The sequence below is a fragment of the Panthera tigris genome, chromosome B3 (genome assembly GCF_018350195.1).
Source record: "Panthera tigris isolate Pti1 chromosome B3, P.tigris_Pti1_mat1.1, whole genome shotgun sequence".
NCBI lineage: Eukaryota > Metazoa > Chordata > Mammalia > Carnivora > Felidae > Panthera > Panthera tigris.
This window is the reverse complement of record NC_056665.1, coordinates 5,158,080-5,181,925: the sequence shown is the minus strand read 5'-3', so window position 1 is coordinate 5,181,925 and position 23,846 is coordinate 5,158,080. Positions and strand designations below refer to the sequence as shown.

Genomic DNA, 23,846 nt, shown 5'->3' with positions numbered 1-23,846 from the left:
ACAACGACAAGTTCAAAGAGAAGCCAGTCAAGGCCGCGGACTGTAGAGAAGCTTGCACACGTCCGCTCGCTTCACAGCCTTGGGGCGGGTGGTTTTAACAACTTCTCCCTCCACCCAATTTAATTCCACCCACAAGAACCGCTCAACCATAATTTAAAGCAGTTTGAAAACACCCAAGCTGTTAGGCAAACCAGCTTTATCTCTGAGACGATGCCCTGAACCCACAACCGGCTGTTTAACTTACAAATATTAAAGGCACTCTCCGATTCTTCTCTGAGCGCAAAGTAACCCGTGCCAAATGAGGATTTACTGCTTTTATGTTAAGTGCAGTCTATGTCAGCGGAATACGTTTTAACGGCTCAAAACCCTCTTCATCACCTCCAAGGGCTCTGAGCACATCAAACATGTATCCCTCGATATGGCAGAGTCCCGGGGAAGCTAAGTTCTGGTATTTAATCTTGTCCAGACGCTCACACAGAGAAACATGCCCACGGGACCCTTCAAGTACCCTGTTCCTTTGCCCCTACCTGAATTTCTGGTAGGACTGGGAGAGATACTCATTAATGATGCTTAAGTGAGCATTATCTCCCAGAAACATCTTATTGGACGCCGCGTGCTGGAGCATCTTTGCAATGGAGCCAAGGTTCCGGCGTTGGTCTGTGGTAAGCTGGCCTCCTGCCGACAGGTCAATGATGTCAAAGGCATCAGGAGCAACAATGGCTGGATTCATGTATCGATAGTAAAGCAAGTTACCAATAATCTGCGAACAGACAAAGAAGAAAGACAGGTGTTAAAAACCACTCCACCCAGTAAGGCACAAATGATTTTGCTAGCAAAGAAAACCAGAAAAGGCAGGCCTGTAAGGAAAAATAAACACCATGCACACACACACACACACGCATGCACGCACACACACTTTCTTTCAAGGTCTGAACCTAAAACAACCGAACATCCCTTGGTTGGATGCAGAGAAAAAGAAAATAAGGACAGAACTGACAATCACTGCAATGAAAGAGCAGACTCAGAAGGTAAAAACGACAGACTTAAAGTCTATTGCTAAGGGATTTAGGGCATCCTTTGTTCACATATCATGGCAGCAAACAGGTTGCTGTCACCCACGTGCACTACTGCTTATTTTCACGTAGACGGGCTTTCGTTCAGAGAAACTGACAGACATAGCTAACGACCCAGTGAGCACAGTGCAGTCTGCCCAACCCCATCAGCGTCATGCTGCAGACTTCAATGGTGGACAAGTTCATGCCTCTGAAATTAAAGTCACTCAACACACATCTCCTCCACAGAAGGATTCAAGGACAGTCACAGCACTTCCCCTGGAGTTTCATTCAAAGAAAAAAAAAATTTTAATTCACCTGAATAGAAAGTCTAGAATCGAGGCCTCACTGTAGGAAAGCACAGAACTAGGAGAGAGAAGAAAAAAGCGTTCAGATTAAGGTGAGGGGAGGTGGGGAAGGAGGAGCACAGCCAAGTAAGAAAGAGTTATCAGTAACAGCCTTAGCAGAAACCATGGTGCTTGCTGCCATTCACCCAGCTACCAGCAGAGGGAGCAACTCTTCAGCGAAAAGACAGGACTTGGAGAAATTCATCTGAAGACAGGAAAATCCACCTTGTCTACTTGTTTGAGGTCTATGTGCCAAACAATAAAGCAACTCTACAGGTACTGAGAGAGGTATCATTTACTATTTACAATTACTTTCAAGAGCTCACAACCGATGGCGAGCTATTGCCAGAAACTATGCTCACGCACTTCCTGAAGGTCTAAGGTTGGGCCTCGTTTTCTAACTTTTACCTCAAAGGACTCCTGAACGGGCAAGGACGGTGCCAGCGTTCAGATTCTTACCTTCAGCAGCTCATCCTCACCGGCATCTGGGAATTTCTCATGTAACGAGTCCTTCAGCACCTTGGCAATGAAGCGCATGCCGTAACTGTGGGATGGACAAAACTTAATGAGAGCAGCTGGGGAGCAGAAGGGCAGTAACACGGGACCTATGTGGGTCAGAACTGATGGCACTCACGGGATCTTGTCCACAGAGCTAATGATGGCTGAGAGGAACTTGTCCGTCACCGCCCGCATGTTCCTGATGGAGTTGTCTAGCCGTGTCTTGACCTCTTCGTGAGCCAAAGCCTGCTCAGGGGTCACATCATAGGGTAGTTTGCTAGGAAAGCAAAAGTCATCCCCAAATACGTTAGACCAACAGCCAGGAACAGCCTGAGGCAGGACTGTGTCTTTCATAGACCCAGAGAGATCAGGTTAAGCTGCTCATGCTCATAGAGCTGATAAATAGTGGGGCCAGAATTTGAACCCAGGTCCTAGCCGTGAACTGTCTAGAACTATGTGCCATGCACTATGATATGCCCTTAGGGTAAAAAAAAAAAAAAAAAAAAGGTATGAGACACGACAGCTTCCCAAGTCTCTTAGTTTGGTGGGAGACACACACCAACAGGAAGGGACACCTGAACTCAAGAAAACGGGAGAAAAACTTGTCTTCCAGGAAAGAAGATCAAATGCAAAGCAAAGGAAGAAAAGAAGTGAGCAGGTGAAGAGAGTCCAGGTTGTGGAGGGCGCTGTACATAATATACGTAACACTAAGAGGTCTGCACTTTCCTAGAAGTCACCGAGGGCCATTGAAAGACAGGCGATCTGAATTTGAGGAAGATTTCTCCGACCCACCGTGAAGAATGAATTAAAGATGAACAGTCACTGATGAAAGAGATGGGTTAGTGCCACAGCCCGATCAAGAAATCATGAGGTCATGAGCAAGGAGACAGCAGTGCAGACCAAGGGAACAGATATGAGAGACACTAGGGAGACACAACCAGTGGCACCTGGTGACGTCCTAGGTACTGGTGAAGTAAGTGACAGTTACATATAGGAACTGGAGCCTGAGGAGCTGACAAGATCCCTCAGGGGAGGGCACTGAGTCTGAACAAAGCGGCAGGAAAATAGACGTGCTAGGCTTAACTGGGAAGGACAGGAGGGGCTAAAAGACAAAAGAATGAAATGTGAGAGTCAAGGTTCCGGTGCCGTCAGTGAGGTCAAAGAGTAGTAATGATTGTCCTGGATTATATGGGTGGTCTATATCCAATCGCAAGTGTCCTAACAAGAGAGAGGCAGGGGCAGATTTGGTACACACAGAAGAGGAGGCCACGTGACCGCAGGGGTAGACCACAGCGATCCGTCCGGCCACAAGTCAAGGATGGCAACAGCCACTGGAAACTGAAGAGACAGGAAACGGATTTCCCACTAGAGCGGCCAGGAGGAGCACACCCCTGCCGACACCCTGCTTTCAGCCCACAGATATGGATTTTGGATTTCTGGTCTCCAGAACCGCTAGGGAATGAATACATTTCTGTCATTTTAAGCCACTAAGTTTGTGGTAATTTGTCACAGGAGCAATAACAAACAGATACAAGCATATAGGGATACAACACCATTTGTCAAATTGTGGCTGAATTACAAATATAAATAGACTACCAACAAAAGAATTGAGCAAAAATCAATAAAAAACATTGTGTTTGAAACAACTGGCTATGTGGAATTTATATGAGTATCGTAGGTTTTATTATTAGTAAATTATATGTTCTATACATCTTTTATATCAGTAAAATTTGTAACTTTATGTGCAGATGACATTTATAAAACGTAGTAATGAGCAAACGGACTAAAGGTGCTCAACACAATGAGTGTGGGCAGAGAAGAGAATATTAAATTTCTGAGATTTCAGAGGCGAACACTCCCAAGAGGGGCAAGGTCCCAGCCTGCTACATATTTGGCCGAAGCTCAAGGATCCATGAGACCTGCAGACAGGACGGGCTCCCACTGCACCTTTATACCCCCCAGTTAGCAGCAGCACAAAAATATGTTGGAATCAATTTCCATTTTTGGAAAAACAAAATAAGAGACCAGTTTCTCCCAGGTACTCACAAGGGAAAAACCCTCAGACGTGCCTCGTGGAGCTCTGACCTGAAATGGACTGCCTCCTGCACTGTGAGAAGGGGTAGCTCAGTACCCCCAAGCCAGTGTCCACGGGGCTGTCCTCTAGGGGTGGCCTGAGCGGCAGGCAAAGCTTCCCAGTCCAGTCCTACGGTCGGCCAACCACATTCCAAGATCTGAGCCTCAGGTGCACAGGGTCAAACACAAATGGACTTTTCATCACACCCAGCAATAACTTGCCTCCTGGTGACAGACTGGCACAGTACTGAGACACAGATCAGGTGCCAAATGATCCCAATAGGGGATAAGCCCTTTCTCGGAGTCAGCAAAGCGTTCGGTTCTCTATCCAGAGTGCACCTTCCTCTCTGCCTGGGGGCCAGGTCCCTGGAAAGTAGCGGCATACCGAGCAGCACCATTCAAAGTGCGAGCTGGTGCCAGCGTACAAATCAGTCCAAGAAGGGAAGGAGCCTGGGCCAGGATATAATCGACACACTGCTCCCCTCACTGAGGAAGTCTGGCTAGGAAAAACACCAGCTGAACTAAACAGTGTGCTGAGAGAGAGCCATAGGTGCTTTCCGGTTTCTGGTCCACAGACCACACTCCGGATAGCGAGGATACAGACAGCCACTCCTCCTAAGCTCCAGAGATCTTTGCACACGATCTAACCTGACTCCACGACCACCGGGAAGAACCACCCTGGACCAAACTGCTCACCCAAACCAGATAAAACCAGAAACATGCTGCCTCTGTGAACTGTACTTTTCCAGCATTACCCACATTCTACTGGCACACCTTTCTTTGGAGGCACTGCTGTTGGTGGTCAAACTACTGCCCCAGCAGAGAAGTCCCCTGAGTTACGTCGATGTAGCTAATCCAGCCCACTCCCAGTACTCCAAGGCAGCCCCACGCCAAGCTCCCCCACTTTAACCAGACCCACCGATCTCCCTCAGATAAGGCGTCCCATCTGACTGCATCTCTAGTCCGGCCAGTGTCCCTTCAGGTCCCAGACCCCCAAGCTCCTTCCACCTCAGAGCGTTCAGACGTGAATACTCTGCAGCCAGCTCTCGGCAAGACTGACACGATCTTAACCTTTAGGCCTCAGCTAAGTGAAATTTCACCTTCTCAGAGAGGCTTTCCCCAACCACTCTACCCAAGTTAGCTCTGTCTTGTGCCCTCCATTATAGTTGAATGTAATGTAAAATTCTCAATTTGTGATTTCATTTCTATGTACCTGTCTCTCCCACACAATAACAATGAACAGAGGGCAGAGAGCTTGCCTGTTTCATTCATTATTGTGTGTATGTCTAACACAGTGCCTGGCACATAGCAAGCACTCAGTAAATATTTGCCAAATAAGTGAATCAATTATGAGGTCAACATTTTAAGAAGTTTCTAGGGAAAAACTACTTGAATAATTATCAGTTTATAAATCAGAAGTTAGCTGCTTAAAAAAACAAAATAATGGAAACAAAAGAAAAAGGTGTTATGGTTACCATACCTTGCCTCTCCTGTCTGAGACTCCATCTGATTAACCCAAGATTTGTATATATCCACAGGGTCAGTTTTGATGTTGAGAGATTTGTCATCCATAATCTCCTTCACAACAGGGGCCAAGATCTGTCGTAGGGCGTTCTGGCCCCGGGCACCTCTGTTGAAACTCACAACCATCTTAATAACTGTAGGATTTCCTGTCACGATCTCCTGAATCTGATCTACTTTTGACCTATAAAACATCAAATGCAAATTCATTTTAAAATAATCACAGACTTTATCAATGTAAAGATCGGGTTCCTACTTAGAGACCCCATCTCCTAGAAAAAGAAATAGTTGGAATGAAAGAGGTATGTGCTCTTTCTCTAGAAACATTTACCGACACTGACCTAAACCCAGGACAGCCTGCTGCTTGCAAACTCAATCATGGGAACATGAACGGGTACTTTTTTAGATAAAAATGTGAAATCTTCATGTTCGGATCAGCTTTTAAAAAATCATATCTTAATATAGAATCATCCAGGGTGCCCAGGTGGCTCAGTCAGTTGAGCATCCGACTTCGGCTCAGGTCATGATCTCATGGTTCATGGGTTTGAGCCCCACATTGGGCTCCATGCTGACAGCTCAGAGCCTGGAGCCTACGTGGGATTCTGTGTCTCCCTCTCTGTCTGCCCCTTCCCCACTTGCACTGTTTCTCTCTCTCAAAAATAAACATTAAAAAAAATTTTTTTTAATATAGAATCTTCCTAAAATCGCTTTAGCAAATCTCTTATTCTACCACTTCCTCAAAGCAGCAACACTTTATATTAGTGACTTAAAAAGTAGAACCTTCTCGAGGCGCCTGGGTGGCTCTGTTGGTTAAGCATCTGCCTCTTACTCTTGGTTTCGGCTCAGGTCATGATCTCATGGTTTGTGAGTTGAAACTCTACATCAGGCTCTGTGCTGACAGCGCGGAGCCTGCTTGGGATCCTCTCTCCCTCTCTCTCTCTGCCCTTCTGCTCACACTCTTTCTTTCTCAAAATAAACTTTAAAAAAAAGCGGGGGTCGGGGGGAGCTTCTCTGGAGTATTTCACACAGATCATAATGTTAACTGAGTTCAAAGCAAAGGTACGGGGAGGCCTGAATCCCAAAGTATGAGTGTGGATGGCAGTGGGACAGGGTTCCATGCCCAGCAGCAGTCTGTTCATACTTGATCTCCTCCTGGAGGGCTGTCTTAAAGAGCCGTAAGAGCAGGTACTCCTCTCGCTGGTTGGACGCATAGTTGTACAGGGTGAAGATTACAGAGTCCATGAACTTGGTGGACTTATTCTGGGGCATCTGAAAGATCAGCTTCGCCAAATAGGTGGGGTTGGTCTGAAATAAAACCAAGAGGTAAGTAATCTCTAGCCAATATAAAGGCTGACACAAATATTCATGTTCTTTTAAACTTAAAGGTTTAGAGTGTGCATAAAAAACAAAGAAGACAGCCCTTTGCTCACCCCTCAGTGGAAATGAGAAATACTCTGAGATTTATGGCTAAGGTTTTCTTGTGGGAAAGGAAGCCAAAGCCTACAATACCAACTCCAGGAACCACTCACCTGTAATAAATAAAACAGATGTTGATAAGCTTCCAGTTTCTCTCTCTTCTCCTTGCTCAAAGCCTTGAGACCTCCTTTCTGCTTATTTAGCATCATCATATCAGATAACTGTTCTTTATTTTTTTTAGTAAGTTTTTTACTGTGGGAAACCACATCCTGTAAACAAAAACATACATGTAAATCAAAAAACTAAAGCACCCAAAACACTTGCAGGAAGGTCTGCTGCATTGGCAGACGCCATCAACTATTTCAGAATCACGACACTGTACCCTGCTTTCATCACACCAGTCAATCTACTCCTACCTCCACCTCCCTATTAACCTACACCATAGGGGCACCTGGCAGGCTCAGTCAGTAGAGCCTGTGACTCTTGTTCTTGGGGTCGTGAGTTCAAACCCCATGTTGGGTGTGGAGATTACTTAAAATCTTAGAAAAGAAAAGAAAAGAAAAGAAAAGAAAAGAAAAGAAAAGAAAAGAAAAGAAAAGAAAAGAAAAGAAAAGAAAAGAAAAGAAAAGAAAAGGAAAAGAACCTGAGCCATAAAAATACCCACTGGCTCAGGAAACCCAACATCTGAGAATTTTTTTTTTTAATGTTTATTTTTAATTTTGAAGGAGAAGGAAACAGAACATGAGCTGGGGCGGGGGGTGGGGGGACAGAGAGAGAAGGGGAGACAGAATCAAAAGCAGGCTTCAGGCTCTGAGCTGTCACACAGAGCTCAACCTGGGACTCAAACCCATGAGCCATAAGATCATGACCTGAGCTGAAGTCGGATGCTTAACCAACTGAGCCACCCAGGCGCCCCTCTGGGAATCTATCTTAAAGGAAAGCATTAAGTACCATAAAAGCTACGTATTCACGGAGACATTAACTGTAAGGTTATCTGTACTACAAACTAGAAAAACAACCTAAATGTCAAATAGCTGTTGCCATTAAAAATATTTATGATGGGGCGCTTGGGTGGCTCAGTTGGTTGAGCATCTGACTTTGACTTAGGTCATGATCTCACAGTTTGTGAGTTTGTGCCCCACACTGGGCTTGCTGCTGTCAGCACAGAGCCCACTTTGGCTCCTCTGCCCTCCTCACTCATTGCCACTCCTTCACTCGCTCTCTCCCTCTCTCTCAAAAATAAAACATTTTAAGGGCACCCAGGTGGCTCAGTTGGTTAACCGTCTAACTTTGGCTCAGGTCATGATCTCACAGTTCTTGAGTTCGAGCCCCATGTCGGGCTCTGTGCTGACAGCTCAGAGCCTGGAGCCTGTTTCAGATTCTGTGTCTCTGGCTCTCTGCCCCTCCCCCACTCACACTCTCTCCCTCTGTCTCTCTGTCTCTCTCTCTCCCACAAAAATAAACATTAAAAATTTTATTTTAAATAAACATTAAAAAATTATTTATGACTACTTATCACATGGGAAGCACCTTATGCTCTAATATTAAGTGAAAATGTAGGATACAAAATGATTACTGGGTGGTGGAATCATGGGATGGTTTTTATCTTCTTTTCTCTATTTAAATTCTGCTAAAGAATTATTTCATTTCTCATGTAACTTTAAAGAATGTATGGCATTAGCTGAGAAGAAAGCCAGCGCCCACCCCTCTGCAGGTCGGAATCGGGGAGGCAGGGGGGCAAGGCCACGGATGGCGCTGGGCCTACCTGCAGTGTGATTTTATTCTTCACGAGCAGCCCGATTTTGATATCCATGAGATTGAGGTCATTCTCCAGCTGCTGGTTAGAACGAATGAGGGTAATGACCTCTTCTCGCATCTTCATCAGATCGAGCTCCTCCTGGAAATCCTGGTCACTTTGGTCAAGCAGGTGCACAAATTTTCGGACCACAATCATAGGAGGATCCTCAGCATTGACTGACAGAAAGAAAATATGTGTCAGACACGGGAGAGATTTACCAGCAAAAGTTCTAAATCTTGAGGAAATGTCAGCATTGTTTGGAAAAAATAACTCTATTCACTTAAGTTATTTGTTTATTTGTGAGATGTGCAAGGACAGTCAGCAAGTACAGTGTTCTTGGTCATGCTACCGCTACGCCATGACAGAGGCTGACACAGCAAGCAACAAAACATCAAGCCACGGGTTAGCAAAGGGGCTTACGTCACAAGCAGCACCCCACCCCCAAGCCTTGCCTGTAAGACCAGAAAAGAGATCCGCGGAGAATACCCAGAACCCGATGGCTCTCAACCACTGCCTCAACTCTTGTCTGCTGAGCACAGTTACTCACTGAGAGTCTTGTAGTCATCACGAGCTTTGTTTGCCCGAATAAAAGCCTGGATTTTGATAATGTCATTTATCTAAGGAACAAAGAAGAAGAAATTTCTTTGTTCGCTTGTCCACCAACAATACAGCAAAACTAATTCTATCGGTCCTCACACCGAGGGTACTCACATGGTCTTGGAAATACTGCAGGCGATCTCTATAGCGCTTTCTGGCCTGGTGCATCCTTGCCAGGGACTGAATCTGTGGAAAAGGGATCCTGGAAATGAGAACAGTCCTTCTTCTCAACACATAACACTCATGCCCCACACTGAGAATCCCTGTCGGACTACCATACCTTTATAACTTCATCTTTGTGGGCACGCAGGTAAGCTAAGCGATCTTGGTACGCCTTCTTCTGCTTGTATCCCCTCCACTGCGACTGAAACCATCAAACATTACAGTTGACATATTACTTCCCAAGGATCAGAGGATGTTAAAATCTCATCTTGGTAGATTACCCATGTGTGATTCATGATGGAGCTTTCAACAGGCCCACGCCCTCCAGTGCTGGGGAATGAGGGTGTGGGTCGTGCCTCCGCCGGGACAGCACGCTAACTTCCACGCTCCTAACGTTAGTGCAGCACTTCACACCTTTTAAGGGCACCCCCACAGGTCCCCATACTGGCTCTTTACAACAAACCAGGTGAGGAAGAGAAGTTTTAGTATTCCCATCTACGGACAAGGAAATGAACTTAGCAGGGTTCACCACTACCGGAAATGCTGGGGCCTTAACTCGTAATTCCGAATTCTTCCCAGGACACCATGCTGCCCTGTCACTGTAGTAATACCACAGCTGTTTCCCTCAATACTCAAATCTCACACAAAGGAACAGTGTTAGAAGATAATGAGGTGCCCAAGAATGGCTTTTGGACTGGACCGCTCACCCCTAAAACCACCCAGCACGCTCCGACCGTTCTGACCGTAGCAGTAACAAAGAGAAAATACTTGTCAAAAAAGGGAGAGACCAAGAAGAGGTCACAGGGGGCAAAAAGCCCACTTGATCTCAAGAGCGGACCACTCATTACCCCTGCTCTAGAAGCCCACTTGCCATCTGTATAACAGACGCTGGGATACCTGAATGCAGGTGATGGCAGGGATTTGTTTCTTCAGGAAATTCATCCTGGATCGGAATTCCTGTCGAACCAAGTACCCGCGGCAACAAGCCTGCAGCTTGGTGATCAAGCCTTCGTTGGCTAGCCAAAGCTGTTCTCGGTTGTATGCAGCAGTCACCCCAGAGATGGAGCTCTGAAAAACATTTGGTCACAGGGGAAGACATACACAGGAGAAAATGGACACAAACTCTCATCCACAGCGTACACGCCAACCCTCACGGCTTTCTAAGTCTGTCCTAGATCTTTAAGTGGCAGTGGGAACGAAAGGCCGAGTTGTTCTCCCATCCAAAAAATAAAAGTCACAAACATATGATATTGCTTCCTCCTATGTGATCTCCTTCACTCACTCACCCACCCGGCACTGACTGCCGGGAACTGTGCTTGCTAACAAGAGGACGGAGTGCAGGTGCTAACACAGGGCTGGGTACCAAGTCCCAGCGGCCCCTGGAATGCCAGAGCAGAGGAAGGACACCAGGGGAATGCCCGGATTGCAAATGGTCTAGAAAGGTAGCCTGGAGTGTATGGACTGTGACCACGAGCAGAGAACCAGCAAACTTGCAAAAGAGGAATAAAGCCATCAGACTGGTAAAAAATATTTATTTCAGTAAACTCTACACCCAATGTGGGGCTCAAATTCATGACCCCCAGATAAAGAGCCGCGTGCTCTTCCGACTGGGCCAGCCTGGCGCCCCCATCAGACTTATTTTTAGACAAGCAGCACTGTTATCAGAGGAGCTGGCAGGGCCGCGTGAGCGGGTGACTGAGGACACTGCTGCTGCGATGCAAGTGAGAGGTGGCCCGGCTCTGAGTGGGGGCAGCAGCAGCAGCAGGAACGATGAGGACACCTGGTGACCTGCCTAATCCAAGTTCCCCTTCTCCTTGATCTTAGAGCCTCGGCATGTTTTCTCTGGCCAACAACATGTGCAGCTAAAAGACTACACGAGCTGGGGGTGTAGGCGGTGCATGTGGTGTTAGCAGCAGTCTGTGAAGACCTTTGGAAAAGTTCCTTAAGAGAGAGACAGAGAGGGGCACCTCGATGGCTCAGCCAGTTAAGCGTCTAACTTCGGCTCAGGTCATGACCTGGCAGTCCGTGAGCTGGAGCCCCGCGTTGGGCTCTGTGCTGACAGCTCGGAGCCTGGAGCCTGCTTCGGATTCTGTGTTCCCCTCTCTCTCTGCCCCTCCCCTGCTTGTGCTCGCTCGCTCTCTCAAAAATAAACATTAAAAAAAAGAGAGACAGACGGACAGCTGGCATCAGGCCTTTTTTGCTCTCTCTCCCTTCCTACTTCCTGCCTGAACTGGTAACTGGATGGCTGGAGCTCCAAGCCATCGTTCCAGATGACAGGGTCCTTGAGAGTGGAAACCACGTGCTGAGAATGACAGAGGAGAAAGACAGACCCTGGGAACAGATGGCATCCTGGAGCCGCCACACCTTTGCTGGACTACCTGACTCCAGAATTATTTTATGTGAGAAAAAAAAACACTTTTTGGTTTTTGGGTTTTTTTTTTAAGATTTTTTATTTTGGGGGCACCCGAGTGGCTCTGTCGGTTGAGCGTCTGACTTTGGTTCAGGTCACGATCTCATGGTTCGTGAGTTCAAGCCCTGCATCAGGCTGTCTGCTGTCAGTACAGAGCCCACTGTGGATCCTCTGTCCCCCTCTTCTCTGTGCCTCCCCTGCTCATTCTTCCTCTCTCTCAAAAAAATTTTTAAACATAAACATTAAAGATTTTTTTATTTTTAAGTAACCTCTACACCCAACACAGGGCTCAAACGCACAACCCGGAGATCAAGAGTCACACACTCTTCCAACTGAGCCAGCCAGGTACCCCTAAAATATACCTTTATTTACCATTTCAGCCTGTTTTGCTGTGGGACTATGTTAGAGGCGTCTGCTGGATTCTGGATTGGAAACGGAAAGGTAGAGCAGGCGGTGAGGACTGCAGTTGGAAGTACAAGACCTGGGGTTCACAAGCACAATGGAGAGAGCTGGAGCCACGGGCTCGAATGAGGCCATCGAGGAAGAACACGCAGACCAAGAGAAGGAAGCCAGTGGAATTCGGATGTGATTCAAGTGGAGGGACAGAAAAGGCAGCAGCAAGGGAGATGAAGACGGGCCCTCAGAAGTGGGAGAAGCAGAACAGAAGTGTAGTGAAGAAGCCCAGGGGGTTGTGAGTTCAAGGAAGAGAACGGAGTAAGAGGTCAAATACGAGGACAGCTCCTAACTGAACTTGGCAATGAAAAGGTTATCGATATGCTCTAAAGCTTTTACTAAAGTAAAAGCTGGACAGGAAACCGTATTGCTGTGAGCAAAGAAGTGAATGGTAATGGAGAATGAATTAGCAAGAGGCAGAATGACCTCCAGTCGGAAGGCATTCAGCAAGAAGAAACATGAAAAATTTATAGTTAAGGCCAAATCAGGAATATTCCATAGGCTTTAAAAATATTGTGGTTTTGTTTTGTTTTGTTTTGTTTTGTTTTGTTTTGTTTTACAGTGAAAACGCCACGATTATGTATGCGGGCTCCTACTTAGGAGCATACCCCTGGACCGACGGCATCAGCATCACTGGGAGTTGGTCAGAAATGCAGATTCTCAGGCCTCACCTCACACCCACAGAATCGGTCTCCACTTTACCCAAGATCCCTGGGGAATTCCCGCCCGTCTCTCCCTCTCTCACTCACACACACTGAATTCAGAAAAGCACAGATCCAGGTTACATGTTAGAATAATCAGAACCGAGAGAGGAGAAGGAGTACAAGGTGTGTGAGGAACAGGGAGAATGAAATCAGGGACAGGATGAACAGTAAGCTTTAGAAAAGAAACCAGATTCACTGAAATGGAGAGTGCGAGAATCCAATTTGATGGTCACTATGTCTTTGGGGTTTTTTTAGGGGGGCTAGGTCATGCACTAAAGTGAAGCAACATCCCTCCTGGTTTAAAATTCTAGTTAGGTCCATCTACAAAACACTACATAGGCGTGTCTCTGTGGAGGTTAATAATAATACAATATAATCATACGTAATATGATTATATATATATATAACAACAATATATATAATAATCAAAGGCACATGACTCAAAAAAAGTTAAGATGCAGTCTGGCCTCCTTAACACAACACGTTAGGGCTTTGAAACTTGACCTGACCTGCACCCCCACCCTGGCCACAGGCTGCTTAACGGGACGAGGACCACTCATCCTCCTGTAAAATGGCCCATGTTCCTCCGGTCCTCGATGCCTCTCCCCACACAGTCCTTTCCTCTTTTCCGCACTCGCTGAAGTGTGATCTGTGCCTTCTTTGTCCAGAGCACAATTAACTGCTTCTTTACGTAGCCTCTATGTTACTGTTTCTAGAGCATCCGTGTCCGTCTGCCTCCCCCTGCAGTCAGTACTCAGTTCCCAGCTGGGTGCACACACTGGGAACATCAGGAAGGGACAGTCTCTGATACAACTTTATATCCCACTTGACACGGAGTTCAAGGGCTTTCATTACATTCCGTCACGGTGAAATCATTAACAGAAAAGGTCAAACATCAGGGAGGTAAGAGGAGACCTTCAAACACAAGACAGAAACTCATCCTTCTGACAGGCGTTCTGAATAACAGGACCATTTCGCTTTTTACACATGGAGATGTACTAGTTATTCTACACAGGACCTGGGAAATACTGCCCAACAGAAACAGATGGCCTTTACCATCCTCTCTCTCCAGGAATCTTTGTGCCTGTTAATAAGTGTATCAGGGTGCCTGGCTGGCTCAGTCAGTACAGCGTCTGACTCTTGATTTTGAGATTGTGAATTCGAGCCCCATGTTTGGGGTAGAGATTATTTAAAAAAAAAAAAAAAATTAAATCTGTAAAAGAAAATAATCAAATAAGGAGGGGGGAAAATATGTCTAACTATGACCTATAGGAGCTCAGAACATCTCCCTTCAATACCTTGTCCTCTCTAATGTTCGTTAGACAATTCCAATTTAATGAGCGTGAGCTCAGAACCAAGTAACGTCACAAGTGCTCAACAGCTCATCAAGGACAAGATACGTGGCTCCTACACACAAGCACCACAAACTTAGCGGCTCACTTTAATAATTTTTAATGTTTATTTATTTTTGAGAGAGAGACAGAGCATGAGCAGGGGAGGGGCAGAGAGAGAGGGAGGCACAGAACCCAAAGCAGGCTCCAGGCTCTGAGCTGCCAGCACAGAGCCCGATGAGGGGCTCAAACCCATGAACCGTGAGATCATGACCCGAGCCAAGGCCAGACGCTCAACCGACTGAGCCACCCAGGCGCCCCATCGGCTCACTTTAAAAACTAGAAGTAGACGGAGTGCCTGGATGGCTCAGTCAGTTAAACTCCAATTTTGGCTCAGGTCATGATCTCGCAATTCTTGAGCTCGAATCCTGCGTCAGGCTCTGTGCTGACAGCTCAGAGCCTGGAGCCTGCTTCAGATTCCGCATCTCCCTCTCTCTATGCTCCTCTCCTGCTCATGCTCTCTCTTTCTCAAAAATAAACATTAAAAAAAAAATGTTTTTTAATAATAAAAAAAATTTACTGCATTTAATGAGGAGTCAGAGCAACTATTCATTTTTTTTCCCCTGATCATCCAAGTTTTCTTTAGTGAGCACACAATTTATCTGCCTTAATTCTACAATTCAGAGGTCTTACTAATTTAGGCCTTTAGTCATTCCCAACCACTAGAAAAAAAAAAAAAAAAAAAAAAAAACTACTCCAAATAGTTCATTCCACAGCCTTAATTTCAGTCTAGGGCTTCTAACCACAGGCCCCATCTTCCTCACTAATATTCGCTCTAGAACACATTCTCTCAGCTTCTTCTCTTGGGAAGAAATGTGACCTACCTGGATCTCCTCCCGAGAAAGCTGCATTGAGTTCTGCACGAAGTCTGCGGGTTCCTCCCATCCTCCTTCCTGGGTCTCCAGGTTGTGGTAGTAATAGTATCCACCCTTCACCCAATGCTTCACCCATCTGCTGTTGTTATCTCCTGACAGAAAATAAAGGAAAGATAAAAGAAACCCAGAGCCACACTTCCCACACTCCTATGTCTAAAACAGCAGGGTTATTCTGGCTGCATTAACAGTCTAAATAGAACCATTCCAAAACCCTGTTTCTTATATCTCTAAGAGTAAAGGGGCATCCTGAGTCCCTCCAAAATGATGGCTTTGTAATGTCTCAGCTCACTCATTTCAATGTCATAAAAAGAAAGTATGAAGTCCAATTGTGGAACTAACCTTGACTAACTTTATTCCTTCTAAAGCCTGCATGTAAGAACTTGGCACGTCAGAAAACTAATCTGATAAAAAGATTTGCAACCATTCAGCCTCTCCAGTTAATAATAAAAAAAAAAGGCCATGCAATGGGATGAAAAATCTTACCTTTATTCCCCCTCCTTCTGAAGATTAACTACTTTTAACTAGCATCTATTGGATTAGGTAATCAGAACTAATGACACCCTATGAAAGACAACTAGTCAAATATTTTGATCCTTCTTGCTTGCCTTTTCAGAAACTGACCTTTTTAACACAGCTGCCTTTGCAGGGGAGGGGGTGTTTTTTTGTTTTTTAAATAGAGCCATTACCTCCTCAGGGGCTTTAAAACAAGCCTACCTTCCAAGCTTCTGGACTAAGACACCTTTCCCTACAGCTGCCCCCAGAGATTCGAGCTCTTCCTTTCAGGGCACAGATTTCTTTCCCAATAACTCACCTGCTGCCAGTTTTTTCTTCTTGGCCTCAGCAAGGTCACTCTGGTAAGTGTCACCACACTCAGGGATGACTCCATACAAGCCGACATCAGGGGAACGAAGGGCGCTCAGTGTTTTGCCCACATCACCACTGTCCACCGCCTCATTGATGGCATAGATTCCGAGGGCAACTATCCCAGAAGAGAAGGGTCACGAGAATAGTTCAGAAGTGTCTAAATGCACACACTGTGTCACCATGGCAGACTGTCCCCTGCCCCACTCCAGCTATCAAGCTGGAAGACTGGGATAGGGGACACCGCACTACCCCCTCCCCGCCCCCCCCCCCACCAGAAACAGAAATAAAACACCCATACGTACACCTCTGTGCTTCCTGGGTGTCTTTGTTGGACTGCCAGATTCCACCTTGAATCTCATCCAACCATAACACCGCTGACTCATCCTGGGTTTCCTACACACCATTAAAGCAAAACAATATCAGAGTCATGACATTAGGGTACAAGAGATCAAGAGGACTTCTGAGACTCAATTAGAGGCAGAAGTTCCAAACATACAAGACACATCGAACGGCCAACTGGAAGAGGCTGGGCATCAAAACCTGGTCAAAGCTTATGAGACACGCCTCAGATGCAGGGGACGGATCACATGAACATGGATGCAAGTGGCTCAGGAAGTCACGAGCAGCTAGGAGCGGCAAAGGACCAAACTGGGAAGGGACCTGGGACTTCGTTAGTGCGACGAGGGCCACGGCACGAATAGGAACATGTGGTACTTTTTTAGAAGGCCCCTTTGACATCAATATTGAAAGGAAGTTAATATTCTCTATGACTGCTGTTTTTAAGATTGCCAGACTTCACCACAGGTAAAGCCAGGAGTCATTATAGGCAATCTAAACTTATCCCCAGCTTATATTCTAAACCTTGAATGTTACGTCAGTTGTTGGAAACTTAAAAACACATTTCCACACAGAAACATAATAAACAGTGATTAGTTTGCTCAGCATGGCCAACAAAAGTCTCACTGGTCCACAGTGCAGTCCAGGTTGAATACTGGGGATTGATAGGAAATAAAACCGGTGGCTTGCTTCCCTCTTTCTAAGTAAGTCTTAGACATTTTTTTTAAGTAGCTTATTGGCAATCGTTTGCGCTGAAAGACATGTCAAACAGACTGGGGTTGGCAGAAATGTCCTCCGGTATCTTCTAATTTCCAAGAATCTGGCTAACACTCTGTGACTTGGGCACGTCACTAGGGATTAGCCCCAGGTACTCACTGCTGTGAGGGGACAGATTCTACCATATCCACCTGTGTCAGTGTCAGAGTCAGAACTGGAAACCTCTGATACCAACTTAGATTTCAGTGGTCATACTGAGGTTACAGAAGTTTCAACCGTCTCCCAACAGTGAGGGTCCTCTGTTTGTTAATGTCTCCAAAAGTCTTAATAGAAAGCACCAATACTGAAGATTAATACAGCAGTCTTCTCCAGAAAAGGCAAGACACCTCAGGTTTTGAAGTGGCCAGGCTGAAAGAGTCATGTTTGAGGTGATCCTGGCAGATCCAATAAAATTAACTGTTTCTCAGGCTTGAGCTAATAGCATTTGGGGTAAATAGCAGATCAAAACTCCATTCTAAGTGCTTGGTGTACATATAACCTGCCAAGGCACCAATGAGACAACCGGGAGCAGGAACTACAATTACGCTGCCAGATGAAGCAGGGCAAAGCAGACCTTTTCAGTGTCCTCAGGAGGCCCAACAGTCTAGCAAAACCTCAGAGGAAGCTTCCCTTTCCTCCCACATTATTGTGGAGAGAGACACAATGTTTCAATCAGCAGAGCGAGGCAGTGGCCAAAGCACCTTGGTGACAGGAGAAAGCCAAAGGAAGCCATGGGACGTTGAAAGCTGTGATGTATTCCTTTCAAATGCAGAGTTTTAGGAAGAAAGGTCATTTAAGCAAATTAAGGTAAATGCTGGGCTTAGAATCTTAAGAGGCGCTGTCCCAATTTTAAGAAACTGACACTGGGGAAAGGAAATGAGTACACGGACAAATAGAATGCATGAACATATCACCTAAGAGCTTCAGAAGTTAGTACGTTCCTACCACTAGTCACTTTCTGGTACTGAAAACAAAACGGCCGCACCCGATCCCCCTAAAATCGTATCAATAAATACTGGAAATGCTAAGCAATAGTTTCAACGGGAGACAATATGGTGAGTCAGCTCCAGGTCTGTGACAACGTAAACTGAGAAATCACACACTAGAGGGCTGGAGGCGTAATCTCCAGAAGAGGCAGCCTGAAAGTCGTCGCACATAAAAACAAAAGTATTCCCACAGAACCAGGCCCTTTTTGGTTCACTTTTAGGTTAATCGCACATCAGATACCCCTGAGCAGAAATCTACTGTACACAGAGCTGGGAGGTTTGGCACAATGTCCCCTGCATTCAGAGAAAGGCCCAGCTTACCAAGAATTCTGACCATTCCGAGTTGTGCCTTCTCTGCCCCAGGCAGACTGAGGCAAAACAATCAAAACAAACACATGCACGCTCCCCTAAGAAGCAGGCGGGCGAGAGCGGAAGCGGAAGCGAGAGAAGGGAACAGATGGGTGTGTCGGGCGTGGCAGGGAAAGATGATATAGGAATGGCCGTCACCAGACTGAAGGAGGAAAGAGACACACACCACCTCATCCCAGTGTAAGGAAAGGACAGGTTCTCTCAGCTCCAATCAGATCAAATAAGATGACAAAAAACCCAGATGCCCCCACACACTCTAAAGAGACCATCCAAGATTGACACAAATCATTGAGCAGAGAGTTAAAACTCTAGGCTAGATACCGTGGAGAATACCGAGATAAAAGACTTAATGTGAAAATGCTACATAAAATACACTGAAATTCTGCCCCTTAACAAGGCTGCCACTTGCACACTGGCTGCATTCAGAAGAGGTAAAGAGACAGAAACCAGAAATAAGAACCAAAAAGAGTGGGCAATGATTGTAGGTAAATATGGGGAAAGGAAAGGGAGAAGGGGCAAAGAGTGGCCATTCTGTGTGTGTGTGCACAGCACAAACTCACACACCTCCATAGGGCACTTCTTACCCCTTAAGTCTCTCCTGTTAAATGGGGCATGATTTGCATGTGTGACGACAAATAAAATATTATTAAATTATTAACGAATATTAATTTAATATTAAAAAACATTGAGATATTACTTACCATCATACATGCAAACCATGCCACATACACACACACACAAACTACACCATACATATACATACACACGTCAACACACACATACATGCATCTATACAACACACGCATCAACAATGCAACACAAGCACTCAACAATCCGAAGAGCAGTCCTATGGCCCGCTGGACTGGCTATTAATCCTTTAGTTGCTGCACAGCCAAAGTCCAGGGAAAGAGCAAGAACCGGGGGTGGCACACATTGTCAGGGCAGCAGCAGCGGACCGAACAAAAGTATCTCAATATTCCAACAACTGGTACAGTCGCGCTGGTGCACACAGCTGATTTTTAGCCACGTGCACGTATGTATGTACACACACCGTAGCGGGGGGAGCAGAGCAGAGAGTTACAAGTCATTCACACCTGTAATTACAAAAGGAGCCCTGGAGACTCCCTGATGTCCATGTCTTAGCATGCAGATATTACTACCCAATGACTAGGAATCTACTTTAACAAGTATTCCAAAAACACTAAATTTAAATGAAGAGAGAAGTGACCATCAGTGAAAAGAGTACAGTAAGGACTTCTGAAAATCCTCTCCTACATAAAAGCAACAAAAACACTGGCAAAAATCATCAGAGGCAACTTTTTCAAAACTACGTAAATTGACCAAATGCTTGCAGTAATCAGTTTATTCAAGAATAACCGCTGAATTTCATTAACAACTGTGAGCTTTGTGGCATTTCAAATGGCCCCATTTCCATCTGTCTCCCCCCACCACACACACACACACCTCCCTCAGAGCCCCTTCTATTCCCAGAGAACTGTCACTAGCTGACCTGGTAGGTAGATCCCCTAGAAGACCAAGCAAGGCTGTCTTCATCTGAACTGACTTAGAGCATGCCCTGTGCAAACAGCCTTTTCTCCAGGGGCATTTATCAAAAACAGTAAGAGGCACTTGTTTAACATCACAAATGTCTAGAGCAGTGGATGAAAATTAAGGCAAACAGTAAGCTAACCAAAAAGCTTAAAAAGGAAAATTTGAGAACGAGATGTCCACAGAGAGCTTTGGAAGCCTCTGACATACTCCTGAGATGGGAATCCAGAAGGCCATAATACATCTGTGAGTTGTGCACATGCTCAGAAAAGATCCGATAAGGCTGTAAGGGCTCACCTCTGGCCAACCTTGAAGTTTTGGGCAAGCATGAAGTGAAGGGTAAGACAGAATTGCAAAGTACCTGGCTGAGTGTTGAAGATGCACCCCAACATGCACACTGGCCCTCAGCAAAAGCTGGGAGCTTTATTGGTTCTAGGCATTTAAAAATACTCTGCCTATGGGCCCCTGGGTGGCTTAGTCAGTTGAGCGTCTGACTCTTGATTTTGGCTCAGGTCATGATCTCACAGTTTGTGAGTTTGAGCCCCACGTAAGGCTCTGTGGTGACAGTGTGGAGCTTGCTTGGGATTCTCTCTGTCCCTCACTCTCTGTCCCTCTCTCTCTCTCAAAATAAATAAACTTAAAAAAAAAAATACTCTATCTAACCATTAGATGACTTCTAGCTAATTAAGCAGAGACTTCAGTGGCCACATATGACGCAACAGGATTAAAAGTCACTAAACAGACAACATTAACAAAAGACAACAATAAACCTTGAGGAAGGGATAGACTCTGATTTCCAGAGTTGCCCCATTATAAAATGTCCAGTTTTCAACAAAAAAATTACAAGACATGCAAAGAAACAAGAAAGCAAGATTTGACAAAGTACAACATCCATTCATGATAAAAATCCTCAACAAAGTAGGTTGAGAGGGGGGTGCCTGGGTGGCTCAGTTGGTTAAGGATCTGACTGTGGCTCAGGTTATGATCTCATGGTTTAGGAGTTCGAGCACCATATCGGGCTCAGAGCAGAGCCCGCTTCAGATCCTCTGTCCCCATCTCTCTCTACCCCTTCCCCATTCATGCTGGGAATGAATCTTTCCATCTCTCTTTCAAAAATAAATAAAAACTTAAAAATACATACTGTTAAAAAAAAAAAAAGTAAGTTTAGAGGGAACATGTGTCAACATAATAAAGGCCATATATGAAGAACTCACAGCTAACATCATAGTCAATGGTGAAAAACTGAGAGCTTTCCCCCTAAGGTCAGGAACAAGACAAGGATGTCCACTCTCACCACTTTTATTCAACATAGTACTGAAGTCCTAACCACAGCAATGAGAAAGAGAAAGAAATAAAAGGCATCCAAATTGATATGGAAAAAGTAAAACTTTCACTATTTGCAGATGACATGGTATCATATATTGAAAACCCTGAAGTCTCCACCAAAACACTGCTGGAACTGATAAATGAATTCAGTAACATCACAGGATACAAGATCAACATAGAGAAATCCATTGCGTTTCTATACACTAATAATGAGGTAGCAGAAAGAGAAATTAAGGAAACAATCCCATTTACAATTGCCCCAAAAATAATAAAATACCTGGGAATAAACTTAACCAAAGAGATAAAAGACCTGAATTCTGAAAACTCAAAAACCACCGATGAAAGAAATTGAAGATGACACAAATGGAAAGACATTCCATGCTCATGGATTGGAAGAATTAATATTGTCAAAATGTCCATACTACCCAAAGCAACCTACAGATTTAACGCAATCCTCATCAAAATACCAACAACATTTTTCACAGAACTAATATAATCCTAAAATTTGTATGGAACCATAAAAGATGCTGAATACCCAAAGCAATCTTAAAAAAGAAAAACCAAACTGGAGGTATCACAAACCCAGATTTCAAGTTATACTACAAAGCTGTTGCAATCAAAACTGTATGGTACTAGCACAAAAAAAAGACACTTGGATCAATGGAGCAGAATAGACAGTCCAGGAATAAACCCACGATTACACGGTCAATAATCTTCAATAAAGGAGGCAAGAATATGCAATGGGAAAAAGTCTCTTCAACAAATGCTGATGGGAAAATTGGACAGCTACATGCAAAAGAACGAAACTGGACCACTTTCTTACACCATCCACAAAAGTAAACTCAAAATGGATTAAAAACCTAAATGTGAGACCTGAAACCACAAAAATCCTATAAGAGAGCCCAGGCGGTAATTTCTCTGACAGGGGCTGGCCATAGCCAACATTTTTCTAGATATGGCTCCTGAGGCAAGGGAAACAACAGGCAAGGGACTACATCAAAATAAAAAGCTTATGCACAGCAGAGGAAATGATCAACAAAACTAAAAGGCAACCTACTGAATGGAAGAAGATATTTGCAAATGACATATCTGATAAAAGATTAGTATCCAAAATATGTAAACAACTTATACAACTCAACACCCAAAAAACAATCCAATTAAAAATGGGCAGAAGACAGGAAGACACATTTCCCCAAAGACATACAGATGGCCGACACATGAAAAGATGTTCAATATAACTAATCATCAGGGCAATGCAAATCAAAACCAAAATAAGGTATCACCTCACACCTGTCAGAATGGTTAAAATCAAAAGCACAAGAAACAACAAGTGTTGGCAACGATATGGAAAAAAAAGGAACCCTTGTGCACTGTTGGTGGGAGTGCACACTGATACAGCCACTGTGGAAAGGAGTATGGGGGTTCCTCAAAAATTAGAAATAGCTCTCTCCTTTTCTCCACCATCATGGTATGTGCAGTTCCTCACCATGTCTTCTCAAAGACTCTCAGGATAAAGCAATTCCTGGCCAAGAGACAAATGCAGAATCGTTCCATTCCCCATTTTTCCAGGATGGATGAAAACTGGTAATAAAATCAGGTACAACTCCAAGAGGAGGCACTGGAGAAGAACCAAGCTGGGTCTGTAAGGAATTTCACATGAGATGGCATACATATTTATGCTGCTCATATCCTGTCGCTCTATCAGCATCATTACTACCTGAACAATAGACATGTTTTATCCAGGAAATGATTCTTCTGTTACTTTGCTTCTGCACCAGTAGGGTGTTTCAGTAATAAAGATGTGAGATGTTTTGCTTGAAAAAAAAAATTAAAAATACAACTACCATATGATCCAATAATTCCAACTACTGGGTATTTATCCAAAGAATACAAAAAACACTAATTTGAAAAGATACATGCACCCTTATGTTTCTAGCAGCATTATTTACAATAGCCAAATAATGGAAGCAGCCTAACTGCCCATCAATAGATGAATGGATACAGAAGATGTGGTATTCTCATACAATGGAATACTACTCAGCTATAAAAAAGAATGAAATCGGTGGGGAGAGGGGGGGCGCCTGGGTGGCTCAGTCGGTTAAGCGTCTGACTTTGGCTCAGGTCATGATCTCACGGTCTATGAGTTCAGCCCCGTGTCGGGCTCTGCGCTGACAGCTCAGAGCCTGGAGCCTGCTTCAGATTCTGTGTCTCCCTCCCTCTGTGCCCCTCCCCTGCTCATGCTCTGTCTCTGTCTCAAAAATAAATTTTTAAAAATCACACACACACACACAAAGAAGAATGAAACTGGGGCACCTGGGTGGCTCAATTGGTTGCACATACGACTTTGGCTCAGATCATGAACTT

The 23,846-nt window shown here is 44.9% G+C and overlaps 1 protein-coding gene across 1 annotated transcript in view; it reads right to left on the bottom strand.

Moving 5' to 3' along the window:
* IQGAP1 (IQ motif containing GTPase activating protein 1) overlaps positions 1-23,846 on the bottom strand; it is a 100,867-nt gene that overhangs the window by 15,949 nt on the left and 61,072 nt on the right. The window contains exons 16-29 of the mRNA XM_042988003.1: positions 16,464-16,554; positions 16,109-16,276; positions 15,247-15,389; positions 10,362-10,532; positions 9,583-9,666; positions 9,417-9,488; positions 9,253-9,322; positions 8,673-8,881; positions 7,021-7,176; positions 6,633-6,796; positions 5,451-5,675; positions 2,034-2,174; positions 1,859-1,943; positions 528-760 (exon numbers count right to left, since the gene is read on the bottom strand). Of these exons, the coding sequence (XP_042843937.1) occupies positions 528-760; positions 1,859-1,943; positions 2,034-2,174; positions 5,451-5,675; positions 6,633-6,796; positions 7,021-7,176; positions 8,673-8,881; positions 9,253-9,322; positions 9,417-9,488; positions 9,583-9,666; positions 10,362-10,532; positions 15,247-15,389; positions 16,109-16,276; positions 16,464-16,554 (2,012 nt within the window). The remainder of the gene's footprint in view (positions 1-527; positions 761-1,858; positions 1,944-2,033; positions 2,175-5,450; positions 5,676-6,632; positions 6,797-7,020; positions 7,177-8,672; positions 8,882-9,252; positions 9,323-9,416; positions 9,489-9,582; positions 9,667-10,361; positions 10,533-15,246; positions 15,390-16,108; positions 16,277-16,463; positions 16,555-23,846) is intronic.